The sequence below is a fragment of the Capsicum annuum genome, chromosome 12 (genome assembly GCF_002878395.1).
Source record: "Capsicum annuum cultivar UCD-10X-F1 chromosome 12, UCD10Xv1.1, whole genome shotgun sequence".
Taxonomy (NCBI): Eukaryota; Viridiplantae; Streptophyta; class Magnoliopsida; order Solanales; family Solanaceae; genus Capsicum; species Capsicum annuum.
This window is the reverse complement of record NC_061122.1, coordinates 105,467,164-105,494,678: the sequence shown is the minus strand read 5'-3', so window position 1 is coordinate 105,494,678 and position 27,515 is coordinate 105,467,164. Positions and strand designations below refer to the sequence as shown.

Genomic DNA, 27,515 nt, shown 5'->3' with positions numbered 1-27,515 from the left:
GTAGTTAAACTTCCAACATTACTCCTACATAATACTCTACTGATTTGCAAGATGCACCACAACCCATGGCGTTAGCTGAAGATTACAAGCTCATTTGGTTTGGGAATTGGTTATCTTGGAATTAGTTATCCTACAATTGTTATCCCACCCTCATCGTGGGATATAAGGAACCCGAAACAAGATATCCCATGATATTCAATTCTAAGATAAAAAATCCCAAAATAAGTTATCCTGTAATTTTATCTCAACCAAACAATAGATAAACTCGTCATAAAATTAATCTAGAGATGAGTATTACCCTTTGACCAATCGAGCCCTACAACTATTAGCACCGTTGCCTTCTCTACAGATAAACCCATGTGCATCAATCATCCCGTGTATTTGAGAGGACTTTGTCCGTAACACGAAAAAGAAAACACTAAAAAAAGATTGTACAACTTTTTCACCTTCTACTGAAAAAATTTGAAACATATTTTACATGCAGGATAAATAGTCAGGAACATTACTAGAAGATGAATAGTAGATTTCCATCAGCAGGCCAAAATAACTAGCTTTGAAAGGAAACACAACATTTGGATGATTTGCCTTCGATTGCACCCAGTCTCCTAGCTCCATTGCCTGTTGCCGCCATAACCCCTTCCACGGTCTCGAAAACCTCCGTGACCTAGCCATAGAAGAAAATCATTAAGATGAAAGCATAGATGGTAAAGCAGAGGCATTTACTGTCACTATAAGGTACTTCTCATAGGCCGTGACGTTATTAACAGCAAACACATCCTACTGAAAAGTCGCTCCATCAGGAAACACATCAAAGCCCAACTATCATCTCTTTTCTGCCTAGCTTCTCCCCGTAAGTACTTTTTTGAAAAGCCCTTTTGAGAAAAACACTTAGAAGCATTTTTAAAAAGCTTGGCCAAAACATCAAACTGTTCCTCGCCAAAAGTGTGTTTTAAATGTATTGGCCAAACACAAACTGTTTCTCGCCAAAAGTACATTTTTGAAAAGCACTCAAAAATATGTGCTGATTTTAGAAGCTTGGCCAAACAGGCCATTAGTTCACCTATCCCACCCATAAAAAGGAGATTCAAAATATCCAATCTATTGATGTGCTATGATGAACCAGAAGCTCAGATTTGTTTCCACCTAAGGCCAATAGACTAACCTGGAGGGGGAGGAGCACCACATCCCATTTTAGCCAATTCAGGACTGACCTTCTGGCCAGCCTCCTCAAGAATGTTAACAAGGTCCTTCGCAAACCTAGCATTAGCAGCAGTAAAGAATGTGTATGCTGTCCCTGAGGCACCAGCCCTTCCTGTTCTACCAATGCGATGAACGTAGTCCTCCAATGATCCAGGAAAATCATAGTTGATTACAAATTTTACGTCCTTCACATCTGTACCAACTCAAAAGTAAGTTATAATGACCGTAAAATGTTTGCAAGTAGTAGTTAACTTGGTTATGTTGCAAGTTTACTCATTTCTCCCTAAAACAATGTTAATGGGCCTTCAGAGATTGAAGTGCACTCAACCCCCAACTAAAGTGACAACCATTTACCATGCTTACTAACCTTCTTGCGTAGAAAATCTTCTCCTCGTCGGATTACCCTCTTAAGAGCAGATATTAGCCATTGCTCTTTGTAGCAAAGTATGCAAGGGTATATAGCAAACAAGATAAATGGAGCAATCAGAACATACCAAGTGCCAATGTGTGTTATTTCTAGTCATATGTTAGTTAAAACTGAAAAAGTGTCCTTTTTGAAAGAAAACTGAAAAATTCTCCTTGTGTCATCTACAAGATGCTACGCAATACGAGCCTGGATATCTTAATATCTGATGGCCACAAAATTTGAGATTGGCAATCCATGAAAATATGATTGCTACTATAGATTATAATAACATCAATAGCCATAGACAGAGGATAAGTATAACAATGTAGAAATCCATAGAGACAGTTCTGAGGGATCAGACACATGATAGAACATTGTATTTAGACGAGATCAAGATTTAGAGAACCTCTGGTTTGCCTTAGAAGATGAGACATATGTAAGATTTAAAGAAACTCTGGTTTTCAAAAATCTCTAGCTTTGCTAAATTTATTTAGTATGTGCAAGATTTAGACTCCGATTTTTAAAAACCTCTAATTTCCTATCTTTTTTTTTTTTTTTTGATAATTTGGTAAGATTTGTATTCTTCAGCATTAAGGGTATGCTGGCCACCACCAAAAAAGAGAAGCAATTACAAATCTCCTATTAATTCCACTATTTGCTCTATATCTACTATACACAGTTGTTTACATCAAAAAAGTAAAGATACAATACAGTTCCATTTAACTTTGTGAATAGAATTGAACCTATCTTTGAAACATCTACCATTTCTCTCTAACCAAACAGACAACCAAATGCATGATGGAACTAATCTCCACCATTTCTTCTGACTCTTACTACCTCCCCTCCTAATCCAGCAGCTCCAGCAGCTCAATAGATCTGAGGTGTGCTCTGGCATAGTCCAGCTGTAGCCTGTTATGTTAAGGAAGAGGTTCCATAGTTGTGTAGTGAAACTGCAATGTAGGAAGAGATGTTTGTTTGTTTCCCTGTCATATTACACAAGAAACATCTGGGAACTAGCTGTCTTCCTTTCTTCTGTAACAAACACTTCTTAAGTTAAGCATGCTTTCTTAATCACTAACCAAATAAAACACACTACCTTGGTGGGGATAGTACTTTTCCAGAAGTAATTCCAGTGATATTGATATCCCACCCCAGATACTTCTGGACCTCTTTTATATGCACTACTTACTGTGAAGGCCCCATCCTTGTTGTGATTCCACAGCAACCTATCTGCCACTACTATTAACTTTCCAAGCAAGGTAGACACCCTATCCATTTCCCAATCATTTAGCAACCTTCTGAAAGAGACATCCCAGCCCCGTAATGACCAGAAATCACTCACTTTAGCTTCTAGATTTGCACATATCCGGAAGAGGTCCGAAAATTGATCCTTGAGGGGAAGTTGGTCAATCCGTCCATCATGCCAGAAGCTTGTCTTGATTCCATTACCTACCTTAATACTTAGGTTGGCTTCCATCAGGGGCCGCCAAATATTCCTGATAGTTCTCCACACCCCCACACCACAAGGATCAACGGCTATCTTTGAACACCAAGGATTGATTTCAACAAACTTTGCCACAATAACTTCTTTCCATAAGGCGCCTTCCTCTTTAGTGTATCTCCATAGCCACTTCATGAGTAAGCTTTCATTTTGCAGCCTCAAATTTCTGACTCCCAGCCCCCCTCTCCCTTTGTTCAGCAAAACAGTCTTCCAATTCACTAAAGAGTAACCCTTTCCTTCTTTATTTCCTTGCCATAGGAAGTTTCTTCATAGCTTCTCTAGCTTCTTCACAACTTTGGCTGGCATTGGAAACAAAAACATCACGTAAGAAGGTAAAGCATCTAGGACAGAATTGATAAGGATCAATCTACATCCCAAATATAGGTACAACACCTTCCATTTAGTAAGTCTCCTCCCTATTCTTTCCAAGATACCATCCCAGATTTCTAAAGCCTTATGTTTGCTACCTAGAGGCATGCCCAAATATGTTGTAGGCAGTTGGTCTATTCTGCAACCCAGAATGCTTGCCAAAACCCTGAAGTTGCACCTCATTAACTGGAAAGAGACTACTTTTCCTCCAATTAACTTTCAACCCTGCTACAGCTTCAAATAATACAAGAATCACTCTGATGTAGCTTATCTGTTCAACAACTGGCTCACAAAAGACGACGGTGTCATCTGTGCATATAGCATATGACTGATTTCCTACTCTCTTCCCACACTATTCCCAACTTTGAAGCCACTGACCCAGCTTTGTTGGGTTGTTATTCTCATCATACTGCCAAAACCTTCCATTACCAGGATGAAGAGAAACAGGGAAATGGGATCACCCTGCCTTAACCCTCTTCCTGATGCAAAAAAACCCACAGGTTCTCCTTTCACGAGAATGGAGAACCTGACAGTTTTGATACAAAATTCTACCCACTTAACCCATCTGTTTCCAAACCCCATTTGTCTCCATATGTTAAGCAGGAAAGCCCAATTCACACAATCATAAGCTTTCTGTATATCTAACTTACACATTATGCCTTGGACTCCACTCTTCAACCTTGAGTCAATACATTCACTAGCAATGAGTGTCGCATCTATTATTTGCCGCCCTTTAATGAAGGCTATCTGGTTCTAGTTGACCAATTTGTTTATCACTTTCTCAAGCCTTCCAGCAAGTAATCTAGCAATAATCTCGTAAACTCCACCTACCAAACTAATCAGTCTAAAATCTTTTAACTCTGAAGCTCCAGATTTCTTTGGGACTAGAGCAATGAAGGTTGCATTGAAACTCTTCTCAAATGCTTGATTTGAATGGAAGTATTGAATTGTACTGATGATATCTTGCTTTATCAGACTCCAAAAAGATTGGAAAAAAACCATCGGGAAACCATTTGGACCAGGTGATTTCTCACTAGCACACAAATTTACACATTCCAATATCTGTTCTTCCTCAAAAACTCTCTGTAGCCATATTTGTTCCTCCTCAGTGATCCTTGAGACCTCGTGTAGTCTTAAGTCAGGCCTCCAAGTCTCAGTCTCCTTGTATAAATCTTTGTAGAAACTTTGCACTGCTCATGAATATTATTTCCTTCCACTACCAATTGCTCCATGGAATTGAACCTCTTGCGTGAGGTTGCAGTTCTATGAAAAAACTTTGTGTTCTGGTCCCCATGTTTCAACCACTGGACCCTAGATCTCTGTTTCCAAGCAATCTCCTCCCTCTTTGCTACCTCTTCAAATTCCATGGACAGGTTAACCTTCTGTAATATTTCATCATCTGTGAGGGGTCTTTGTTCCAGTATATTCTCCCAGTTTGCAATCTGATTAAGGATATCCTTTTTCCTTTGCTTCCAGTTCCCCCTTTCTCTCTACTCCATTCCTTTCAAGTTTGCTTTAAGCAATTTCAACTTTTCAGCAAGTACAAAACCAGGTCCGCTAGTCACCACGAAAGACTCCTACCACTCTTTCACCTTTTCTTTGAAACCTTCTACTTGTAACCAACAAGTCTCAAAATTTGAAATAAGACTTTTTACATTCCCAATTTCCACAATCAACATAGTAGGATTATGGTCTGATGCTAGTTTGGCTAAGCTGCACTGTTTTATCTGATTAAAGTATTCCCCCATTCAATACAGTGTAGAAATCTGTCTATTCTACATGCACAACTATGTTCCTCCCCTCTTCTCCATGTAAAACGTCCTCCAAATAAAGGAGGATCCACCAACTCTAAATCTTCAATACATGATGAGAATTCAGTCATGGCCCCATTTAATCTGGTACAGTTGGTCCTTCAGACGAATACCTGATGACATTAAAGTCCCCGCTCACTACCCAAGGATCATTGCGACAGTCTCTAATGTCTTTCAGTTCCTGACACAGCGTTCTCGTAGTAACTCTGTTGCAATCAGCATAAACTGCACCAATGTACCAGCTTAAACTCTCATTCACACTTGAAAATTTGCACGTGATGCATTGACTCCCCATCCCCACCAGTTCAGCTTTCCAGATTCTTTTATCCCAAAGAACTAAAATCCCCCCCCTGCTCCCATGTGCTTCCTTGTGAATTTCCCCCGCCCATCTACTACTCCATATACTATGTAACATGTTGTCTATTAGACCATCCAACTTTGTCTCCACAAGAACATAAATATCTGCCCCCCACTGATTAATTAACTTCCTCACCGTCTCTCTTTTATTATCTCCATTTAACCCCCTAACTTTCCAAGAGATAATTTAACTCTCATTGATAATTAAGAGTTAAGAGTTCTCCCACTAGACTTCTCCCACTAGACCTTGGTTCCCCATCCTTGAAATTCATATCAAAGAATAAATTTCTCACTTCTTTTGGGATAATGCTATTAGATCTTGTGGCTTTAAGACCTTCTCCCTGCTTCATCTCCTTCTCTCTCCTTTGATCTAACTTCATCAACAGAGCATAGGCTTCCTCTTTGCATCCCTTGATATCGACTCCAAATTGTTGAGTTAACTTGATCGTGTTAGATTGGACCGATGAATTAGCTTTTGAGGCTAAATCTTCCTCTAATTCGTTGTTGTCAATTTGAAGAGGTGTAGGATTACCCTCAGAATACATTACTACCAAGGCTTCAGAGAAATCCATCTCATCCACAGTGCTTTGTTTCTGTATTGGTTCGACCTCAGCAAAAATTTCAATTTCACCCATGTTTCATCCTCTGCATTATCGCATATAACTCGTCTCCCCCACAGTTCTCTTTGGTGCTCTATCATCTTCCTGCAGAGTCGATTTTCACTGCTTACTTCGAAAGTGACAAAGTTTGTACTTACTGACTCTTCATCTGCAAACTGAATGTAATTCAAGAAGGGCTCAGAAAAAAGGTTTGAAACTTTTTTTGGGCCCAAAGGTTTGGGTTCTGTTAATTTTGGAATAGGATTGGGCTTCTCCAGAATAGGCCCAACACCTATATTCTGTGTTTGAAAAAATCCACTTGCCCCACTAAACTCCAACCTACATAATAAAATTGTTGGGCCCCACTTGAAAATTTGAAATCACCTCACCCATCGTCACATGACCCTTGACAGCTACACTTTCCTGTTCACAAAGTAAATCACGTGGGAGCTCACGTGCTGGGACCCACAAGCTTCTTAAAAGAGTTGGTATTAGCTGCTTCTTTATTCATTGTGTTTTCCCTCAATATCTGTTGGTCCAAGACTTGGACCCCTTCTCCTTCCCCTTCTCGGACATGAAATCTCACCGGAGCTTCTGCCCAGATCCGAGATGTAAAGAAGAATCCACCACTCTCAATAGTTACTTCCTTTGGATAGATATTCCAACTCCATGGATTTTGATTCTGACCCATGTAAAATGATTTCTTAGTTCTGTTTCCTCTTCTGTTTCTATCCATCCACCACAAAAATCTCCAATGGCCTAGAAGCTTTTCTACGACCACAGATAGAGGGGCAATCCAACAATCCTAGTTGAATTAGGGTTAGCTTTTTCTTCAATAGCTCCGACCGTTGGACTCCACCATTGGAATCTGATGCGCAACTGCTTCCAAAACCATTCACCATCCATCACTTGTTCAGCCGCTGCTTTAGAAGCAAACTCAAATAGTAAATATCTATTTCCCATTTCATAAATGTTCAGCCCAAAAATTTGCTTCCACATGCGAGGACCATCTTCTAATCTCTGAGAGGGTTGGTGTATCGACATCCTTGAAATTGCCAACCAAACTTCTACTAAGAACTTCATTTTGTTTGTTTTGCCTGTCATTAAATGAACTTTCCCTTCTTTTGGACCATTTAATACATTGAAGGGCACCAACATAAGGAATGTTCTTGTCAATCAATTTAGGCTCCATTGGGACATTCTCACTCTTGTGGATATTAATTAATCTTTCCACCCTTTCTGCAATGAACATCCAACTTGAGTTAAAGGTTTGTTCAGGAATTATCAACACCGATCTCCTTCCTTTCATATTTATGATGTTGATGTACCTACCAAACTTATTGAAATTACTTGCACAATAAGTTTCAGAGAAATCAAAGTTTCCTTTTGTCAATGAAGCTTCTTTCTGTTTTTGTATCAACCAAACCATTGTCCTCTCATTAAAATGGGTTTTAGTGAAGTAGTTCCTACTCCTTTCAGTTCATTCGTACAGCTCTACCTGGGTACCTGAAGTTCTTGAAACATCAAAAGATTTGAAACCTACAGCAAAGTAGAAGGTGTCTTCTTCCATCATATCAATGGAGAAAACAGGTATCAGAAGAGAGAGGAGAGAGAAAATAGAGAAGAGGAACGAGAATAAATGGAAAGTGAATATCAAAGGAGAGAGGAGGGAGAGATAGAGAAGAGAAAAAGGATGAGAAGGGTTGATTCCGGTGACCAGAAGGGTCACCGGGAGGAGAAAAGGAATGGAAGTTGGGTTAGGTCATACTCTTGGGAAGTGGCAAGGCAGACATTTTAACTTTTTGATTCCTATAATTATTATCTGTGTTATCACTAAAATACATTATTTAGTATGAAAATTAACAGACCTGATAGAGCAAATCAGGTAATAGGAACCTCTAGTTTCGTAGAATTATTTAATATGTGTGAGATATAGGGCTCATTTGGCCATACGATCTGAAATCATTTGAGATGAAGTTGAAGTTTTGTTTGGACAAGCAATTTGAACTTTTAAGTTAGTATATGTTTTCTCATAAACAAGAAACCCCACAAATTGTGAAAACTATTAAACTTTCCTTAACTCTTATAGAATGCTATCAAATGAACAGCCTATTATTCATAAATAGGATATCGTGATACACTAAAACACTGCATTTAAATTGCATCTCTCCATGTTTCTTTAATATTAATTCTTTCACATGGTATACATAATTTTATAAAGAAATCAAAAAAAAAATTTCTTACCTTATCCCGCACTCAAAACCCAAATCGCTATTAATTTATTTTAAAAAAATTCATTTTTTTCTTACCCCCTACCCGACCCTACCAACCCTCTCCCCCTCCAAAAAAATAATTTTTTAAAATTTATTTTTGAAAAATTTTAAATTTTTCCTTACCGCACCCTCACTCCCCTACCCCCCACCCCCCCAATTAAAAAAACTATTTTTAAGAAAATTCAAACTTTTTTCTTTTCCTCCGCTATCCAACCCCACCGCCACCCCACCCATACCAACCTCTCCCCTAAAAAAAGTATTTTTTTTTCCTACCCCACCCTTACTAGCCCGCCCCCACCCCAAAGAAAAAAATTTTAAAGAGCTAATTTTTTTCTTACCCCACCTTTACTACCTCTCCCCTCAAAAAAAATGTATTTTTTAATTTGTTTTTTTAATTTCTTATCCCACACTTGTTATCCTATTCGTTCTCATTGTTTTTGTTAAATATATACAAATACTTTTAGAAAATAAATACTTACCCAATTTGCATAACGAACACACGAATATACGTTAGAAACAACTTATTTTTCTAGAAAACGTTCTTCCTCCTTCATATCGAACGCACCCTGAAAAAAGTATTTTTCAGGATCAAAAATTATTTTTCTAAAATGTATTTTTACTCTTTAGCTAATCACTAAAATGTATTTTTTCATTCACCAACCAAACACTAGAAAATATTTTCTGAAAAATATTTTCCATCCACCAACCAAACATAAAAAAACAAGAAATCAACTTGTTTTCCAGGAAAACATTTTCTAGAAAAATATTGTCCATGGAAAACATTTTCCTTCATACCAAACACACCCTAAGGCTAAGTTGATAGATTGAGTATTTTTTTCATCTATAAGCTTTTACTAGTCTCTTCCCACCACATGCTTCTCGTTTTTTTTAAAACACATTACCTAGTCTGCAAAACAAAATAGATTATAGGTCATACAACAATCCCAACTAACTTGTGATTGAGGCGATTGAGTATTTTTTTTCATCTATAAGCTTTTACTTAGTCTTCCCACATCATGCTTCTCATTTTTTTTCAAATCACATTACCTAATCTGCACCTCACCCTTTTATCCGGTATGTATATTATTCTACTACGATGTTTAACACAAATAAATAACTTGTTTCATCTTTCACATCACTAGATAAAAAGGTTGAACAAATTACAACCAATATTGATAGTACAGCAAGGTCATTAAAGATGAACCTTTAAATGGCCTGGACTATCAATTTCTGCAAATCGGTGAATATTTTTCATGTGAGAAGCAAATCAAACTTTTTGCAATAATTTTTTTAGAACAATTCAAGCAGATCGTTCCCGTCTCTGCCACCTAAAGAACATACGTTCTCCCTCATTTGTTTGTATTTATTCTCTCTATTGCGCATGTATGCGTTTTCTTTGCAGATGGAGAGGCAGAGTTGGGAGGAACTCATACTAACGGACTCCCTACAAGTCAATGGGGAAAATAACAAATTTCTAAAGAAAATGAGAGCTGAATGTCTTTGGTGTTGGGAGCACGAGGAATTGGAGATGAGATCTAACAATAAGATAAAGCACTAAATGGTGTTATATTTATAAACAGGCCAATAGCATTTCCTTGTGCTAGGCATACCTAGACCTCGAGCAGCAACGTCTGTAGCTGTCATTATGGGAGACTTTCCAGCTTTGAATTCTGAAAGGACCCAATCTCTTTCAGCTTGACTCTTATCACCATGAATAGAAAGTGCAGGCCAACCATCCATCCGGAGCTGCCGAGTTACTTGGTCACACCCCTTTTTGGTGTCCATGAATATTAAAATCCGACTACCATCCATAATATCTTCCAGCAACTTTACTAATCTGAATTAACAAAACAGGATTAGTTCAAAGGAAGAATCCAACCAAATATGAAAAAACATATGTTAAAAGGTTTTGAGGACTGCAATACTTGAAATAAGGAATAACACCCTACTTATTGTACTTCTGGCTCTCTGAGACAATATCCACATACTGGCGAATAGCATGATTAGCTTTCAGGTCAGCTGAACCAATGATCACCTAAGCAATTTTGCAGAGAAGGTTAAAAAGAAGCATACAGATAGCTGGGTCACAACATAGTGATCAATATCCTCACTTTGAATGGACTGAGGAACTGGATCAGAACCTCGAAAGGAACTCACTTTGTATGCGTTGAAAAGGAATTGTCGTGCAAGCTGTTCAACTTCTTTGGGCCACGTGGCACTCCAATACAGCGTTTGACGATCTGGGCGTATCTGCACAACCATTGAACCATAAAATCAACATCCTAGTATGGAGAATGTCAAAGTGGGAGTTTAACATGTAAACAGAATGCTTATTGACTAGACAAAACAGGAGTTACATTTCTCTCCTGTGAATGTTTTGAATTGTCCAAATAAATTAAAAAAATTAACAAGAAGTTTCTTTCAGACTTCCAGTACAAGTTTAGTCCTTCTGGATGAGCGAAATTGTCAATTGAACTCCAGAACTAAAAGGCTGGAAGGAGAAACAAAAGCTAAAGTCAATTGTCTATTCTGAGAGAGTACCTTCTTTATGCTGACAAAAAGTTAGTTCTTTCATCAGATTTGAACACACAAAAAAATAGAACAAACACTAGAAATGATAGTAATACGTAACTGCAGCAGATTCCAGCAGAAACATAGAACTTTCTAGGCAATCACTTGCTTGCAAATCAAACTTTTTGGTTAACAAACCAGAGAAATCGGGAATTCAATTCAATATAAGATCTATTTATCCTTTTCAGAAGACAGACTAACCTCACAGAGGATACACTATACAGTTGCTTAAACGTCATAAGAAATAATTTCAAAGTAACTTATAATTTGAGCCGAGAACAAGAACTTGATCCAGTAAGAGAAAGCAAGAAAAACTAGTAATTCAGAGAAATGAAAGACAGAACAGCTAATGGCATTTCATATGCAGAATACTAAGAAAAGAAGGGAAACACAATTTAGTATCTAACAGGTAAATGCAGAGACAAACCTGAGAAACAATTTTGCGGATCTGAGGTTCAAAACCCATGTCTAGCATGCGGTCAGCCTCATCCAGCACGAGATATGTCACTCTTCGCAGATTTGTATTGTTAGATTCTAACATATCAATCAACCGTCCAGGTGTGGCAATAACAATTTCAACACCTAGCAAGTAAAAATATACTGACTAATTCTATTATGACATGCAAATAATACTACAAAACTGAGAGAAGAAGCTCTAGGATATACCCGATCCATCAACATCACGACACAGTACTAAAGTCACGTTGAGCATATCACCACCTACCTTTCTGAAGATCACGAACTTGGGGACCCTTTGGGACCCCACCATAAATGCAGGTATTCTTAATCCGTGATGATGCACCAAATTTAGTAGCTTCCTGTTGAATCTGAACAGCAAGTTCGCGAGTTGGCGCTAACACTAAGACAATTGGACCATCTCCAGGCGCTTGAAAATAAGATATGAACAAATAGAAATAGAGAGAAAAATTGCATCAAAATCACACAATGCAGCAAGAAGAAAATACTGCTCAACAAAGTATGAAGATGCATGTACTCGTGAGTGAATAAGCTGCTCTGCACTTATACCTAAAAATGGCTGGGCATTAACGTGCACAATTGCAGGCAACAGATAAGCAATTGTTTTCCCAGACCCTGTTTCTGCTATACCAATGAGGTCACGACCCTTCAAAGCCATAGGCCAACCTTGAGCTTGAATAGGTGTAGGTTCAGTGAAGCCAGCCTTTTCAATTTCTTGCAAGACATAATCTGAAGTAGTGGCACCAAGCAAGCATAGAAAGAGGGAAAAAAGAGAAACAAAAATGATGTGTCATTCAACCAAAAACTTGTGACGTGTTATAAAAGATATTGATATGTATGAAACCTGTCAAAGGTAACAGGAGCCATTTGAAAAAGATAATACGAAAACAACAATTAAACAGAAAAAGCAGTATGAATTGACGAATTCTACGTTAAAAGTCGGAAACTACCCCACAGTCGCTAGATCTGCACAGCTCGGTAATTCAGTAAATCAGACACGTTGAAGATCCACAATGGTCATTTGTATAAATATTTGCACACGTACTCGATCTGAAATCATGCATGACTTCCATTATTCATTAAGACCATCCTTCTATCTCCTATGATGTTGATTTAGTTCATATTGATGGGCAATTCCAAGTATCTATAGTTGAGCACTGTTCAAATATCAAGAGAAAACAATTGCCACTACACTACTATCCACCTCATCAGCCCCAAACAATACCAAGAGGATCCCACACCGCAATATGTAAGAAATTGTAGCAAGCAACACCACAGTTGAGCACTTGGACAAGCTAAGAGTATACTCACAATAATATTTCTGTTATGGAGGGGGAGATACTGATATTTCTGTTTTGGTGTAGAGTCAGAATTAATGGTGGCAAATAGGCAGGGTTGAAAACGGGTCAACATAAAATGGGTAATAATTCAACCCACCCATATTTCATAAGGGTAAAAGTAGGTTGGTGACAGATGGATTGGGTAAAAGAGGGTTGACCCATATTTTCACATATTTCCATGAGTAAATGGTTCATTGGTGTGGTCTCCAACTACATATGCTCAAATCAATCATTTATATCTAATTTCTTTGAACTAAAATAGTGTTTGCATGATGCATTTATTAGTAATGGAGACTTGAAAGTATTGGGCTAAGTACAACAGGTTAAACTACACTGAGCGTAAAAAATATGCAGTTTTAATCGACCAATATTCTCATTCAATTAGACTGTCGTCTCGAAGTAACATATTCAATTCCTGATCCATAATATCTTTCTTTTAGAAGTTGTTAGCTTTACTTTAATGGTCCTGACTAACTTGTTTTAATGCATTTTGTAGATACGGACTGAGGAAAAAAACAAATTTATAGGCTGATGAAATTCTTGCTCTTATTGGGGATAGGTGTGATGGTGTCATTGCTAGGTGATCATAATTGTTAATTGCTATCCGTGTAAAAGAACTGTTTACACTATCATGTCGCCATTAAAAGATACAGTAATTATAAGTAATTGTATACAAAAAAGTGAGATTATTGGACTAAAAAATAAACCAAATTCTACTACAATAGGTTAAAACACACTAATAACGTATAAGTTATAGTTATTAATCGGAAAAAATTTATCCGCACCCAATATTTAAATCAACCAAGAAACTAATATTCATAGAGTACCTCATAATTAGTAATATAGCAGGCAAATAATATACCCATGTGTACCCATATTATTACGGGGCAAATATGGGCTGAATTCCAAATTTTACCCAATTAAATATCACTCCCCAAACTGTTAAAATATGGGTGGGGCGATAAATCGGGGCTCATTTTCTCGCACTACTCACAATATACATTTATGAATCAATTAGTCCAATTTTACCAGCTACAACGGGTTACACACCCTATATCCCCAATTTTGTTAAGTCAATTGTGACATTTTTTCACACCGTTACTGTACATTTTTCTTTTTCGATCAAATTTACACCGTATACAACTAATTTGTTTTTGCTGGAGACGGGATAGTGGCACTATAAAGGCCATTTGCTTTAAACCTTTAAAAGAAACTAAGAGCAGGGAAGGAACTATGGCCGACATAAGCTCACCAATTAGGATGCGTGACTGCCTCTATCTTTATTTTAGTCTAGGGAGCAGCTACAATCTAACTAATAAATAGTATGGTAGGACGAAACCAACACTCTGAAAAATATATCAACAATTTGATTCTTTGAAACATTTCTAAGAAATGAAAGATTGGTTAGAGAAAAAATTACCCATACCTGGAAATCCTACATCATGAAACGACTTTACAGGCTTGGGCACATCACGACCCTCAACAGTGATCTCCCGACGTCGTCTATACTCTTCCACCTCGCTTTCAGTCATTGCCGCAACGGACGGTGATTCAACATAAAAATTCTTCTCGAATGGAGTCAATCCATCCAAATCAACCTTCCGTGGCGACTCCTTACCCTCATAATCTTTCCTGCTCGATGATGATGACTTAAAATTTGAGCCCCCACCGAAGCCCCAATCACTGAAAATAATCCAAAACTAAACAGCTTATTCAAAGCAGCTTAAACCCTAACAATCATTAAAAACTATCATATAAGAAAGACATCTATGAGTATATCCATTTCTCCCCGAGGACCTAGAACCCAACCTAAAATAGCTAGGTGGCAAAGGATTCAGAAATGAGTATGCAACTCTCAGAGATACATTTTTTTAGAATGGTAACACACTCTCATATACTCCCTCATGTTACTTGCCCCAATACTAAAAATAGTTGTTTCAATTTACTTGTCCAATTTATGAAATCAAGAGAATCTTATTATAGTTTTTCCTTTCTACCCTTATTATTAAAAAAACTACGTAAGTAGTACTAGTCAAATTTTGAGTTCCAAAGTATTGTTCACAAGGTTAATTTAGTAAAACACACTTCTAAGTAAAGCTTGCTTGAGGAGTGTGCCAAGTCAACAGAGGCCAAGTAAAATGAAACATATGGAGTATATTTCTTTCTACCTACTAAAATAGATTTCTACCTACTAAAATAGAGTAGTAGTAATCAAATTTAGAGTCCAAAGTATCATTAATAAGGTCAGTTTAGTAAAATACACCTCTAATTAAAATTTTCTTAAGACGTGCGTCAGATCAACTTCAACAGGAGCTGGCCAAGTAATATGAAAAAGAGGGAGTATCTTTTTTCCCATGATCGATTTCAAATAATATTTGATTAATCCACAATTACATAAAGTTTACAGGAATCATAAACCCTAACTATAATTAGGCTCAATAAGAATATCATACACAAACTGCCGATATGACTACATTAATATATATAGTTGGAGAAAATCTAAAGCTACAACAACAACAACTACATACCCAGTACAATCTCACAAAGTGGAGTTTGGGGAGGGTAGAATGTACGTAGACCATACTACTACCTCAGAGGCAGAGAGAGACTCTTTCTGATAGACGGAGAAAATCTAAAGCTAAATACAGTGACAATCAATAATATGAGTATGTTTTTTGTAGGTATAAGAGGAGATAACCCGCAATTAAATACAAAGAAGCTAAACCCTAAGCACAATTACACAGGAATAATTAGGGTTTTTACCTGCGACGGTCGCGGTAAGAGCCAGGGTCGGTCGGACGGCTGTCGTAGCGACTCATTTTCCGGCAAATTCGTAGGAGGTTTTTAGGCTTGTGTATTTTATTATATTAATTAATTATTATATACTTGAAAGAGAAGCTTCTAGAAGGAAAAAAGTGGTGGTTTTATTTGCCAAAGGAAATAGAAAGAAATATTTGGGATAATGAATGTACTTTCGCCGCCGCTGTTGCTTATGTTTTATTTTGATCCTTACTGATCTGACCTACATTCAATTCTGGACCCTTTTAGTTTTTCAATTATCTCGATTGCGATCTCAATGTTTCAAATTTAACCTAAGAGGTCCCTTTCAGATTTCGATTTTCGATCTTTCAATAGTGTGCACCGAGTATCGGACCAAACTACTTCAGTTCAATATGATTTTTTTTAATTTAGGGGTGTACGAAATCGGTTCAACCGATAAATCGATTCGATAAAAATGTCATTGGTTTATCAATATCGAATTATTGGGTTAACGATTTTTAAACGATTTTGTAAAAAAATTTATTGGGCTATCGATTTGATTCTCGATTTTAAGATTTTAGTTCATGGTTACACCGATAACACAAGAAGATTATATGTTTATTCATAATTTTACAATAGTGGCATATGATTTAAATAAATATCTTACTATCTTTTGCATTTTATAGTTGTTGTCTTAGTGACAATAATTTATGTAGACTTTGTGCATGAATATAGAGTAGAAAAAATAAAAATAAAAGAAAGTAAAAAAAATAAATTAGAAGAGTATTTTTTTATCGGTTAAATCGAAAATCAAATCGATAAAGATCAAAAACCAATTAATCGAAACCCGATAACGAATATCTTACTTGATTTAGTTATCGATTTAGCGTGTTTATAAATCAAACCAATAAATCAAATGGATAATACACAAAATTGAACTGAATCGATCGATGTGCATCCCTCGTTTAATTAGATTTTTAAAATTCAATTATTCGGTGTTTATGAATGTAACTCCAAAATACATTAATAAATGACCTTAAAAGAGATTAAAAAAAAAAGAAAAAATTTCACAAAATCATAACTTAAAATATTTAAATTACTAAAAATCTCTTCACTTAATAAAAATTATAAATATCCCTTATTTATATTCTCTCTCTTTAAATCTCCAGATACATAACTTCTAGCCTAAAAATTAGGATATATTTATTGCCCTAAAAATTTCTTAATATCTTCTCTTCACCAATTTAATATTATTAATCTCTCTTTAGACTATTTATAAATAGTATAAACGTTATTTGCCCCAAAACTTTCACAAAAATCAGATTCAAGGTTCAAACTCATTTCATATAGCTAATTCAAAAATGACGAGCTACCTTTTTTATATGATTTTCACCACTCACTTTGCTCACAAATTTAGGTTCAAACATTATAACAAATCGACTTTATCAACTAACAATTAAGGGGTGGATGAGTTGAAGAAAGGGGAAAGGAGAAGTGGCGTAGCTTTAAATTATATACCAGTTTTGCTAAGATGCATGTGTTTATGATCAGAAGCTGTGTAGAAATACATTTAGTTTGCAAGGGCATATTGAGATACATAATTTATTTTATATATTTAGCAATGTTTTTAAACATATTTGATTGAGATATATAATACATTCAATAGATAATATAGAGATACATAATTGGTACAGCAAAATACATATAAGATTGTTATAATGTAGTATGTATCTCTAACGGACTTTAAAAAATATATCTTTTGTTATAAATTGTTAAAGGCAAAATAGTCTCGTGGGCTCTTGTACTTGTTCGAGTTTGTAAAGTGAACACCTCTACGTATACTTTTGTCATCTGAACCTCTCAATTCAATAAAACAGACTATTTTAAGTCCTTTTAACCATTGACTGATCCTACGTGGCATTAATGTTGTTGAGCTGAAAAGCCCCGTACAAGCACGTGTTTTAAGGCAAGTGACATCAATATTTTATGTTTAGAAATATTAAAAAAAAAAAAAAAAAAATAATAAATTTAAAAGAAACAAAAAAAACAAAATCCTATAAACTATTTTTTCTTCATCTCCCCCCACCCCCACCCCACACAACATTACCACCATAATAACCCAACCAACTGTCTCCCCACACTCCTTCTTCAGCAAATTTAGACAAATCCAGTAAGTGAAAATGCAAAAAGTAAGGAAAAGGAGTTTCCTTTTTTCAAACTCCAACAGCTAAACATCAATTTTTCGGCGAACCCAATACTTGAAAATGCTAAAAATGGGAGAAAGTGAGCTACTTTCTCAACAGAACTTAAGTTTTCAGCAGACCAAACAAGTGAAAATTACAAAAACAAAGAAAAAATTGATTCGTTTTTCAATTTTCGGCAACTAAAACTTCAATTTCTTGCAAATTCAACAAGTGAAAACTGCAAAAGATAAAAGAAAAATTAATTCTTTTCTCAAATTTCAGCAAATCAATTAAGTGAAATTCAAAAAAGGAAAAAAATGAGCTATTTTCTCAAACTCCGACAACTAAAGCATCAATATTTAACATATCTAACAAGTAAAAAATACAAAAGAAAGAAGAGAAAATTTGTTTCACAAATTTCAGCAAATCTAACACATAAAAATTCACTTCTTGTTCTTCTTCGGCCCCCACCACTTCGACTCTCCTCTACTTTTGTTCTTCTCAGATTCTTTTAAATTTTGAACAGAAAAAACACTTCTCAGATTTTCCAAAGAGCAAGAAGAATAGAAAATGGGGGGGGGGGGGGGGGGGGTCTTTATATTTACTTATTTTAATATTTAATATTTTTTATGTATAAAAATAACGTGAAAGTTAACGTGGAGATGGTTGTGTTACACACACCACACCGTAAAAGGGTTTAAAACATTACATTTATTGAGTTGAGGGGTTCAAATAACAAAAGTTTAAGTAGAGGTGTTCACTTTACAAACTCGAACAAGTACAAGGGTTTACGAGACCATTTCACCATTATTAAATGTCAAGTCCAAAGATGTCAAATACATCTTTCAATACATCAGATACATTTTGACATCTTGTATCTCTGTGTACATTACACATTTACTTTATGTATCTCTCGTTAGATAACTTTAGTGTAATATGTATATTAGTACAATAAGAGATACATATAAGATTGTTATAATGTAGTATGTATCTCTTACGGACTTTAAAAAATATACCTCTTGTTAGAAATACATGTATCTTTCATAATAATATGTATCTCTTGTCAATTTTGAAAAAAGTTTGGATAGAGTGTGGTTATGGGTAAACTAGTTGGGATTTATGTAAGTTTTACTATTATTATTTTTCCAAAAATTTCATATACTTGCCAAGTTAGTAGTGAATTGTTGATACATTATTGACCCTCAAAAGTTTCAAAAATTTACAAGCACTTGTCTAAGTTAGTAGCAAATTGTCAACTATATTATTGACCTAAAAAATTATCATAATGTAGTGTGATGCCCATTTACTTGGGGCAAAAGTCAAAAAATATTTGACCAAAAATCTTCTTGCAGCAACAAATTAAAATCAGGAGAATCGTCAATAAGCCTCTGAATATTCTTTCTACTCAACTTCTTGTTGAACGTAATTAAGAGTGGCATTGTATTCACTAGACAACTCAATTTCTTCATTCCAATAGTAATCCAGTGTACATGGTTGTTCAATACAGCAAGAGATATCTTAGTAAAAAAAATTGCAGAAGAAGAATGAATCTAAAAGTTGAATATGGAGAAGAATATTTTTAAAAAATTATATTATTAATAAAATAATGGTTTTTAGAGATATTTGGTTGTTAATTAGAAAATTTGCAGAGTAAGTTACTCCTTAATTGCCTTCATTACCGTTACTTTCCATAATTATAGCGAATTAGTTGTTTCTTAAGATGTATATTCAATCATGTATCTCTTTTAATATTATGTATCTGGCAAATTAAAAATCAGAATTTTATGAAATTTTGAAAAAAGTTGGGATAAGGTGTAATTATGGATAAACTAGTCAGGATTTATGTAAGTTTTACTTACAAAAAATGATACACACTTCGAAACTATCTAAATCAAGCAAAGCAATCATATCCACCTTCTCATCCGACATTAGGTTTTTTCAAGAAGCTTGTCATTGGCAAGACAAAAATTCACACAGGACGAAAGATGTAATATTACAATCATGTGAACTAAAGGAAAGACTTGAAATAATTTTCTTCTTCGGGAAATTTGAGCATGATATTGCTCCAACTACATTTGACATGGTAATTTCATGGTACTATTTAGATATCCAGCACATAAGTTGAGTTATGAATTAGTCTTTACTAGGGAGAAAATAAAGAGTGATATTGATTTTATCCCTAATTTCAAGGGGAGATCAATCCCCATTATTTTGGAGTCTTCATGTATATTAATTTATTAGACGAATGACTTATCTATTTTGATTTTAAAAAATTTAATTATTCGGTGCACCGAAGTATTGAGACCTTAAAATTAGGGTTACATATCGATCAATTATATTATGAAATTTAACGATTTTACCTATTGATTATCGATTTGTATAAATGATAAACTGTTAAAAAATCATTAAAATATGAGTTACTTGGTTATTGGTTAATTGATTTTTTATTGTTATCGGTTTGATTATAGTTATTAGATTAACCCATAACATTTCACACAAAAAATATACAGAGCACACACACTAATTAGAAAATCTGGACAACAAGATGCATCGTTGCAGCATATAGTAGTCACATTCAAGTCATCAGTACGTAACGTTACAATCTCCATCTCCAGTAACAACCACCTGTATTGACACCATACAATTTTTGTGACAAATCAAGATTAGACTTTTCAATATGGGCTATAGAAGTTGCACCATTACAATAGTTATAATCTACAGATTAAGTAACCACACAACATGAATCGCAGTGAAGACTGAACATTGATATTATCATAACATCCCCCACCCCTTACCCATCCAGAAAATCACCATTAATCACTTCAAAAATCAAGTCTTTGATCTCAATGATAACCTAATTTAGAAAATTAGACATATCCCACTTGAAAAATCTTGATTTTGATCTCAAAATAACTCCAAGTTACATATAACCACTTGAACCCCCCCACCCCCCACCCCGCCGATAATTTTGATATCAAAGACAACCTTAATGCCTAAATTCAGTTGAAAAATCAAGAATTATCGATTAAATTAAACCAACAACGAAAAACCCTCAAAGAAATAGAAAACGCAAAGTGGGAGCAAAAAGCACTCATCACATAAAGAAAATCAATAATTCAAACCAGATAAAATCATAGACTAGAGATTCTTTAAGAATAACTTTGAGAAATGTGAAGTGTAAACCTAAAACTGAAGTATTGAAGGGTAATAATCGGTGAATGTTAATGGGTATACTCTTTGTCAATTAAAAGCCTACAAGGGAAGTACTGAAATCGATTAATCGAGTTAACCGATCAAAATCATGGCCAAATCAAGTCCTGACCCAATAAATCAATAATAGTAGTACATAAATTGATACCCAATCCGATAAACAAATAATCTAGATCATTATCCTGAAAATCAAATTATCGATTTAGGTTATTGATTTGATTCAAAATTTTCATAACCTTACTTAAGACCGAGAACCAAATTGAAGAACCAAAGTTTGAGAAAAATTGAACCAAAATTGAACTAAACCGAAGTTCTAGAAAAATAGAACCAAAAAAATCAATACAAAAAAACCTAATTAGTTCAATCCGATCAAAAATTTAAATTTTTGGTACTTAATATGTCCACCTCTACCTCTTGACCTAATAAATTTGATCCTATTTTGAGTTTATTTCCTCATTTAGTTGATAGCTCTGTTAATGATAGATTTATTAATAATGTTATTTTTGATATGCATCTTCTAAAAGTTTAGGGAGTGGATGGTATGACCCTGTTTTCTTTCAAAATTAACGAAATATTTTATCTATGAAATGTTTGGAAAGCCACAAGAGAATTGAAATTGAATGTAACTACACGGTTTATATAGTTGTTTGACTAAGTTATCTCTGATCTCTATCTCTAATCTCTAATATATTAAAAGTGTGAAAGGGCCTTAGAAATATTGCTTGAATTTTTTGGTCTTCATTAAAAGTCTCTCTTTAGATAAAATTGTCTTTTCACTATTTTCTTATTATTTTAGTTGATATTAAATATTGACTATAATAAGAAATTAAAACCTTTTCTAACAAAAATAGGATACATTTTTAGTTGTTTAAACTTTTGTAATTTATTTAGGATTACTTTGTTCAATTCATCGTGTATATTTTTTATGCATGAAATCTTGATATGGTCATTCATACAGATGACTTCAACAAGATGCTTGGCTTGCAGAACTCAAAATTTATTGCTTGTAGATCGAGTTCAACTATTATCTTCACAACAATCAAACATAGAACTTCAACAAGATGCTCGACTTCACAATTTTTTTTTATTCACTTCGATGATTGCTTTTCTCTAAATTCATAATTTTAATGCAAAAATTTGATCCAATTTATCCACAAGATTTCACTCGAAGTAGTACGCTATAATTTATATTTTTATTTCATGTTTTGTGTATGGTTAATAATCAAACTCAAACCCTGTAAAAATTAAATCGATAAATATATATTATATTTAATTCAATTTTATTTTAATAATTTACTAATTGATTATATTGGTTTGATTTTTGTTGCTCTTACGAACTTTAGCCTTAACATACTTTTTGAAGAAGAATTTTGAACTACGCACTTAAGTCATTTTATATACTTTCACAATTGTTAAATCTCTGATGTAAGAGTTTTTAGGGATCAATTTTTATTCTGATATTTTATAGGTCAAATAGGTACCGTTGATCATGATGTAGTGGAACTTAACAATCTGTAGAGGCAAGTACTTTTTCAATAACTATGTATTCTATGTGTTGGCCATTGAATTCAAGAACTATATGTTCTATGTGCTGGCTATTCAATTTGATGTATAACATACCAGTTTATGACAATACATTTTGCATCTTCAAAAAAGAATAATTGCATATTTTCCAGCAACTGCTAATATTTTTAACATGTTTTATACTTGTTCTTAGGAATCAAACTCAAAGGCAGGAAAAATAATAACTTTAAATTAAAGAGACCTATGATGTGGTGCCTGACGGACCATCTGTGCCCTGACGGGTGATGTGTGGTAAATTTACCACTCATTGACGCTCAAATTCATGCACACTACTATGATTAAACGGTGTTAATGAGACAAATTTGTCATTTGAATGCACTAATTCTCATGTTTTTCAGGTATATAGGTAATGGAAAGAAAAGAAGTGAAAAGAGCTAAAAAGAGATTAAAAAAGGGAAGAATTAGTGTAAAAAATGGAAAAGCATGAGCAGGAACTGACCCCCAGTTATTATGATTATGATCTGATAGTCGCGATCGCGACAAGGCAAGATTAGTCAAGGTGGCAATCGCGATGGACTCACCGCAATCGTGATCAAGCTTCGATGATCACGATTGAGCGAAAAATAGCAAGGGGCAAATTTGTCATTTCCCATAGCTGGTTCCAATTCTCTATAGGATGAAAACCCTTTCATTTTTTGGATATCACCAATCAGATTTTGAAGTTATTGCTTTGTAAAACCCAACTATATTGGGCAAAAATATTGTGGTTAATTTTCCAATTGAGTTTATTTGTAATTAAAGTTAAATTGAAGAATACTCTTGCTTGCATCTTCAATGGAAGCTTTGAATGACCATTTTGCTATATTTCTTTCTTTAAAATTCATGAGTAGCTAAAAATATATATTGGAATTATGTTGAAATAGGGTGCATTGAAATAGGGTGCAAATATGTGTGGGTTTTGATTATTAGTGTAGAATTTTGGTTAATGATGTTGGGTTTCACTAATACTTGCTTGTTGAGTGGGACTTTATGGGTGAAAACCTTAAATTCTCAAAATCTCACATCATCCTTGAAAGATGGATGTGGGTATATTTATGGATCCTATATCATCCTTGAAAGAGGGATATGGGTGATAGGGTATTAGCGAACAATAAATAGACATTAGCTTATTACTTTACATTGTCTTAGAAATTGGGATGGATTGTGAATTTGCTATGTCTTGGGCATTTTCCTAGAAAGAAGGATGCCAAATTAAGGTTTTAGGTGGATTTGTTTGCCACACCCATGAGGTATCCGAAAAGGTCCATAGGTAATTTATTTTGTGGTTGGTTGAAAAACTAGCATCAAAACCCTTAACCTAGCCTACCCATATAGTCATTAACTAGAATTTGCATTATTTTCTCTTAGGAAGACATAATCCCAAGATTATTCTCCTATTGGAATATTACCTACTTTTGTTGCTCTTAATTGGTAGTTTGATTAGATTTCATCAAAATAACCTTCCAACCTCTCCTCATTTTAATTGATGTCTTTCATTTGTTTGCATTACGGGTATATCTTTAGTAGCTTTCAACACCTATAAGATTTGAAGACTAATTCCACTCTTCTAGGATCCCAACTCAAGTTGGGTTATTATATTTGACAACGATCGGCTTGCCCATAAGTCATGGACCAAGTTGAGCATGATCAAAATGGCGTCATTGTCGGGGAGTGAAACTTAGTTTTCGCTCGTGTGGTGTTAATAGTAGCTTTGAGTTCACCCATAGTGGTTGCTATTTATTTTTATTGTTGTTTTTGTTTCTTTTTAAGTGATTTCAATAGTGTCTGCGACATAATTAGTAATCATGCAAGTAATGATGGGACCTTTGATGATAAAGAACAACTCCAGTGCTATCTACATCCCACCTAATCAAGGGAATAAGGTATTCCACATCACAAGTATTATGTTGCACATGCTTCAAATGAAAGGTCTTTTTAGGTGGCAAGCTTATGAAGACTCCAAATTGCACTTGGAATTTTTTGAGGAAGTATGTGCCCCTTTCAATATTGCTCATATCTCACAAAAATCTATACGGTTGTGCCTCTTTCCATTTTCTCTAATGAGTGAGCCGGTGTTATGGCTATAATCTCTTGCCGCCGGGTCCATCACATTGTGGGATGAACTTATCGCTGCTTTCTTAGATCTATACTTCCTACCATCAAAGATATAGCAATTACGTGATGAAATCACAAACTTTTAACAATTGAATGAAGAGCCTTTGTATGAAGTATGGGAGAGATTTGATTGAAAACTTATACAATGCCTCAACCACGAGGTGCCAGAGAAGATGCTTCTCGAAATCTTCTATCAGGCTTTGGATCAACTAAACAAAATTATGGTGGATAATGCGGCCGGTGGGTCACTTGTGAAGTTGTCATACGGCATGGCTTCAAAATTGCTTGAGGAGGTCACAAAGCAAAATAGGGGTGGCATACCCAGGACACTAAGGTAGCTAAAGAGTCCCCTATCACCTTCTATGTTGATAAAGAGCAAAGAAAGAAAGATGAAGAGAGGGAGGAAAACATGACAAAAATAATGATGCAATTAGAACTCCTTATAAAGCATATGATGGGTACACCCATAAAAATGGTAAATGTCATGGCATCCAAGGGATATGATGAAGAAGAGGCCAAGAGGCTTGATGAAGAAATTAAATACTTGGCTAATATCTAGGGGATTCTCACCTGGCCTACCAAAGGCAAGGTAGGAACCAAGGTTGAACTAATCGTGAAAGAGAACGGGAATGGTGTGATAGGGAGAGAAAACATGATTTAATGGACAAGAAAGGGGATTATGATAGATATGTTCCCCCATAGCCAAATAAAGAGGAAAGAGTCAAACCTCGTTGATTCCTAAGAATTTAAGATCGAGGATGTGTTAGCAAGAATCTTGATGAGAGTGAAGGGGCTAGACAAGATGGTCTAAGAATTAAAAGGTGACTTTTTACAAATCAACCAACGATTGTATCACACTTTACCTCAATCAAATAATTGAAGACTCAAATAGGCCAAATCTTCACTCAACTTAATACAAGACAAAAAGAGGGTCCTTCCTAGTGATACTATTATGAATTTGTAAAATGATGCTCAAGTATTGACAATAGTCACTAGGAGTGGCAAAACCCTCAGTGATCAAGCAGGTAAAGTTGGAAAAAATACCAATGATGAACAAACAAATATGAAGAAGAAGCATGTGGTTGATTCAAATTGGGAGGCTCTAAAGCCTCAAGAAGGGGATGAAGAAGAACCAATGATAATTAAAGAAATGGTTGATGGGGAGGCTCTAAAGTCTCATGTAGTTGAGAATAATAAACCGCAGGGTGACCCATTGCCTACCATGAAGGTTCCTTCTTCATTCCCTCAAAGACTCAAAAAGAAGGAGGATAATGTCAAATTCAAGGCGTTCCTTACTAAGCTTAGCAATCTTTCAATTAACATCCCGTTGCTAGAGGCCATTCAAGAGATTCTAGGATACACTAAGCTAATAAAGAAGTTGATGACAAAGAAATATATTATTGACAGTGAAACCATTGAAGCTACCCATGGGTGTAGCGCTATCATGACTAGTGCTATAGTGGAAAAGAAGGAGGATCCCAAGGTCGTTACAATCCCTTACACCATAGGGACACACAAGTTTGAGAAAACCTTGTATGAACTTGGTGCAAGCATCAATATCATGACCTATGCAATTTATTGAAGAATTGGTTTGGGCACTCCTACTCCAACAATAATAAGGTTTTTGATGGCAGACCGGTCTATCAAGAAATTAGTTGGAGTTTTGTTTAATGTTTTAGTAAAGGTGGATCGCTTTATTCTTTCGGGGGACTTCGTTGTGCTTGATTATAAAATCGACCAATAGATACCTATTATCCTTGGGAGACCTTTCCTTGCAATTGGAAGAGCTATTATTGATATGGAGAAAAGAAAGATGAAGTTTTGAGTCCAAAGTGATGAAGTGTCCTTTCAAGTATGTAAGACTAAGAAACAACCCATGGAACTACAAGTGGTATCCATTATTAATATGGTGGACAAGGAAGTAAGTTAGGGGTCCCTCAAGGATCCACCTTACAAGTTGAAAAATGTCATACCGCGATGATAAATTAGGTGCTAGGTAAGAGGTAACCCATCAATGCCACGAAAGTGGCCCGTATCCTTTGAATTTTGATTAGTAGATTAGGTTTCTTTTTGTTTATGATTAATCCATGAAATTATGGTACTATAAGGTATTTTGAATGAGGTTGAGAAAGGGAAAGTATGGTGCATTTGAGTAATTGGCTGAATAGTTGAAAATAGGAGAGCAAAAACAACATCAATTATCACGATCACGATGGGGTAGGGTTTGCGAATGAGATGGGATGGGGTTCGTAATCGCGATGGGATAGGGTTCACAATCGCGATGACGGGTTTAGTGATCGCGATCGCAATTGCAGTTGTTTCAGCTTTAATAGTCTCACCCCTCACCCATTTTCCTCTTCAAATTTTCTCTCAATTTGCACCTATTTTTGGTTATATTTTAAGCATCCAAGATGTGCATTGCATACCTCTTTGAATCTCTCAATCGGTATGTGCTTCAAATTCTCTTTTTATGCATATGTGTAGGCCTTAGAACTTATGTTTTATGATTGGCCTAAAATTGAACTTTTCAGGCTAAATTTTTATGTCATTATGCTTGCTTGGTGTGGTTAGTTGTTGTTAGTGGTGTAAACATACTTGGGGAAATTTTGAGTACCCAAAATTATTTAAAATGATAGAAATAGATGATGTATACCAAGTGTTCGATTAAATGCCCGAATAAATTTCTTAATTATTTTCACATGTTCTAAGGGCATGATCATACACCTAGGGGCTATGTTTCATATTTATAATGTGAAATATTTGATGTGGAGCACAAATAG

The 27,515-nt window shown here is 35.3% G+C and overlaps 1 protein-coding gene and 1 non-coding gene across 2 annotated transcripts; both read right to left on the bottom strand.

The window, feature by feature from the left end:
- Positions 1-429: 429 nt before the first annotated feature.
- On the bottom strand, positions 430-15,959 carry LOC107850396 (DEAD-box ATP-dependent RNA helicase 20). The gene is made up of 10 exons (XM_016694886.2): positions 15,668-15,959; positions 14,331-14,587; positions 12,114-12,293; positions 11,812-11,973; positions 11,515-11,669; positions 10,674-10,766; positions 10,466-10,551; positions 10,127-10,353; positions 1,163-1,393; positions 430-664 (listed from the first exon to the last, which is right to left on the bottom strand). Exons 1-10 carry the CDS (start codon positions 15,721-15,723, stop codon positions 606-608), a joined length of 1,506 nt encoding a protein of 501 aa, XP_016550372.1. The 5' UTR covers positions 15,724-15,959; the 3' UTR covers positions 430-605.
- Positions 15,960-24,792: 8,833 nt separating this feature from the next.
- LOC124889904 lies at positions 24,793-24,898 on the bottom strand. Its single transcript, XR_007048817.1, has one exon. It is a non-coding gene; the product is annotated as a small nucleolar RNA R71 (small nucleolar RNA).
- Between the last annotated feature and the right edge of the window lie 2,617 nt (positions 24,899-27,515).

Bases quoted from the DNA above. Each gene is read 5' to 3' on its own strand.
- LOC107850396 (XM_016694886.2), bottom strand. From the start codon at position 15,723: ATGAGTCGCTACGACAGCCGTCCGACCGACCCTGGCTCTTACCGCGAC. The intron at 11,974-12,113 runs GTATAAGTGCAG...CTTATTTTCAAG, and splicing joins TAATGCCCAGCCATTTTTAG to CGCCTGGAGATGGTCCAATT. The intron at 10,767-11,514 runs GTTTGTCTCTGC...ATGGTTGTGCAG, and splicing joins TCCGCAAAATTGTTTCTCAG to ATACGCCCAGATCGTCAAAC.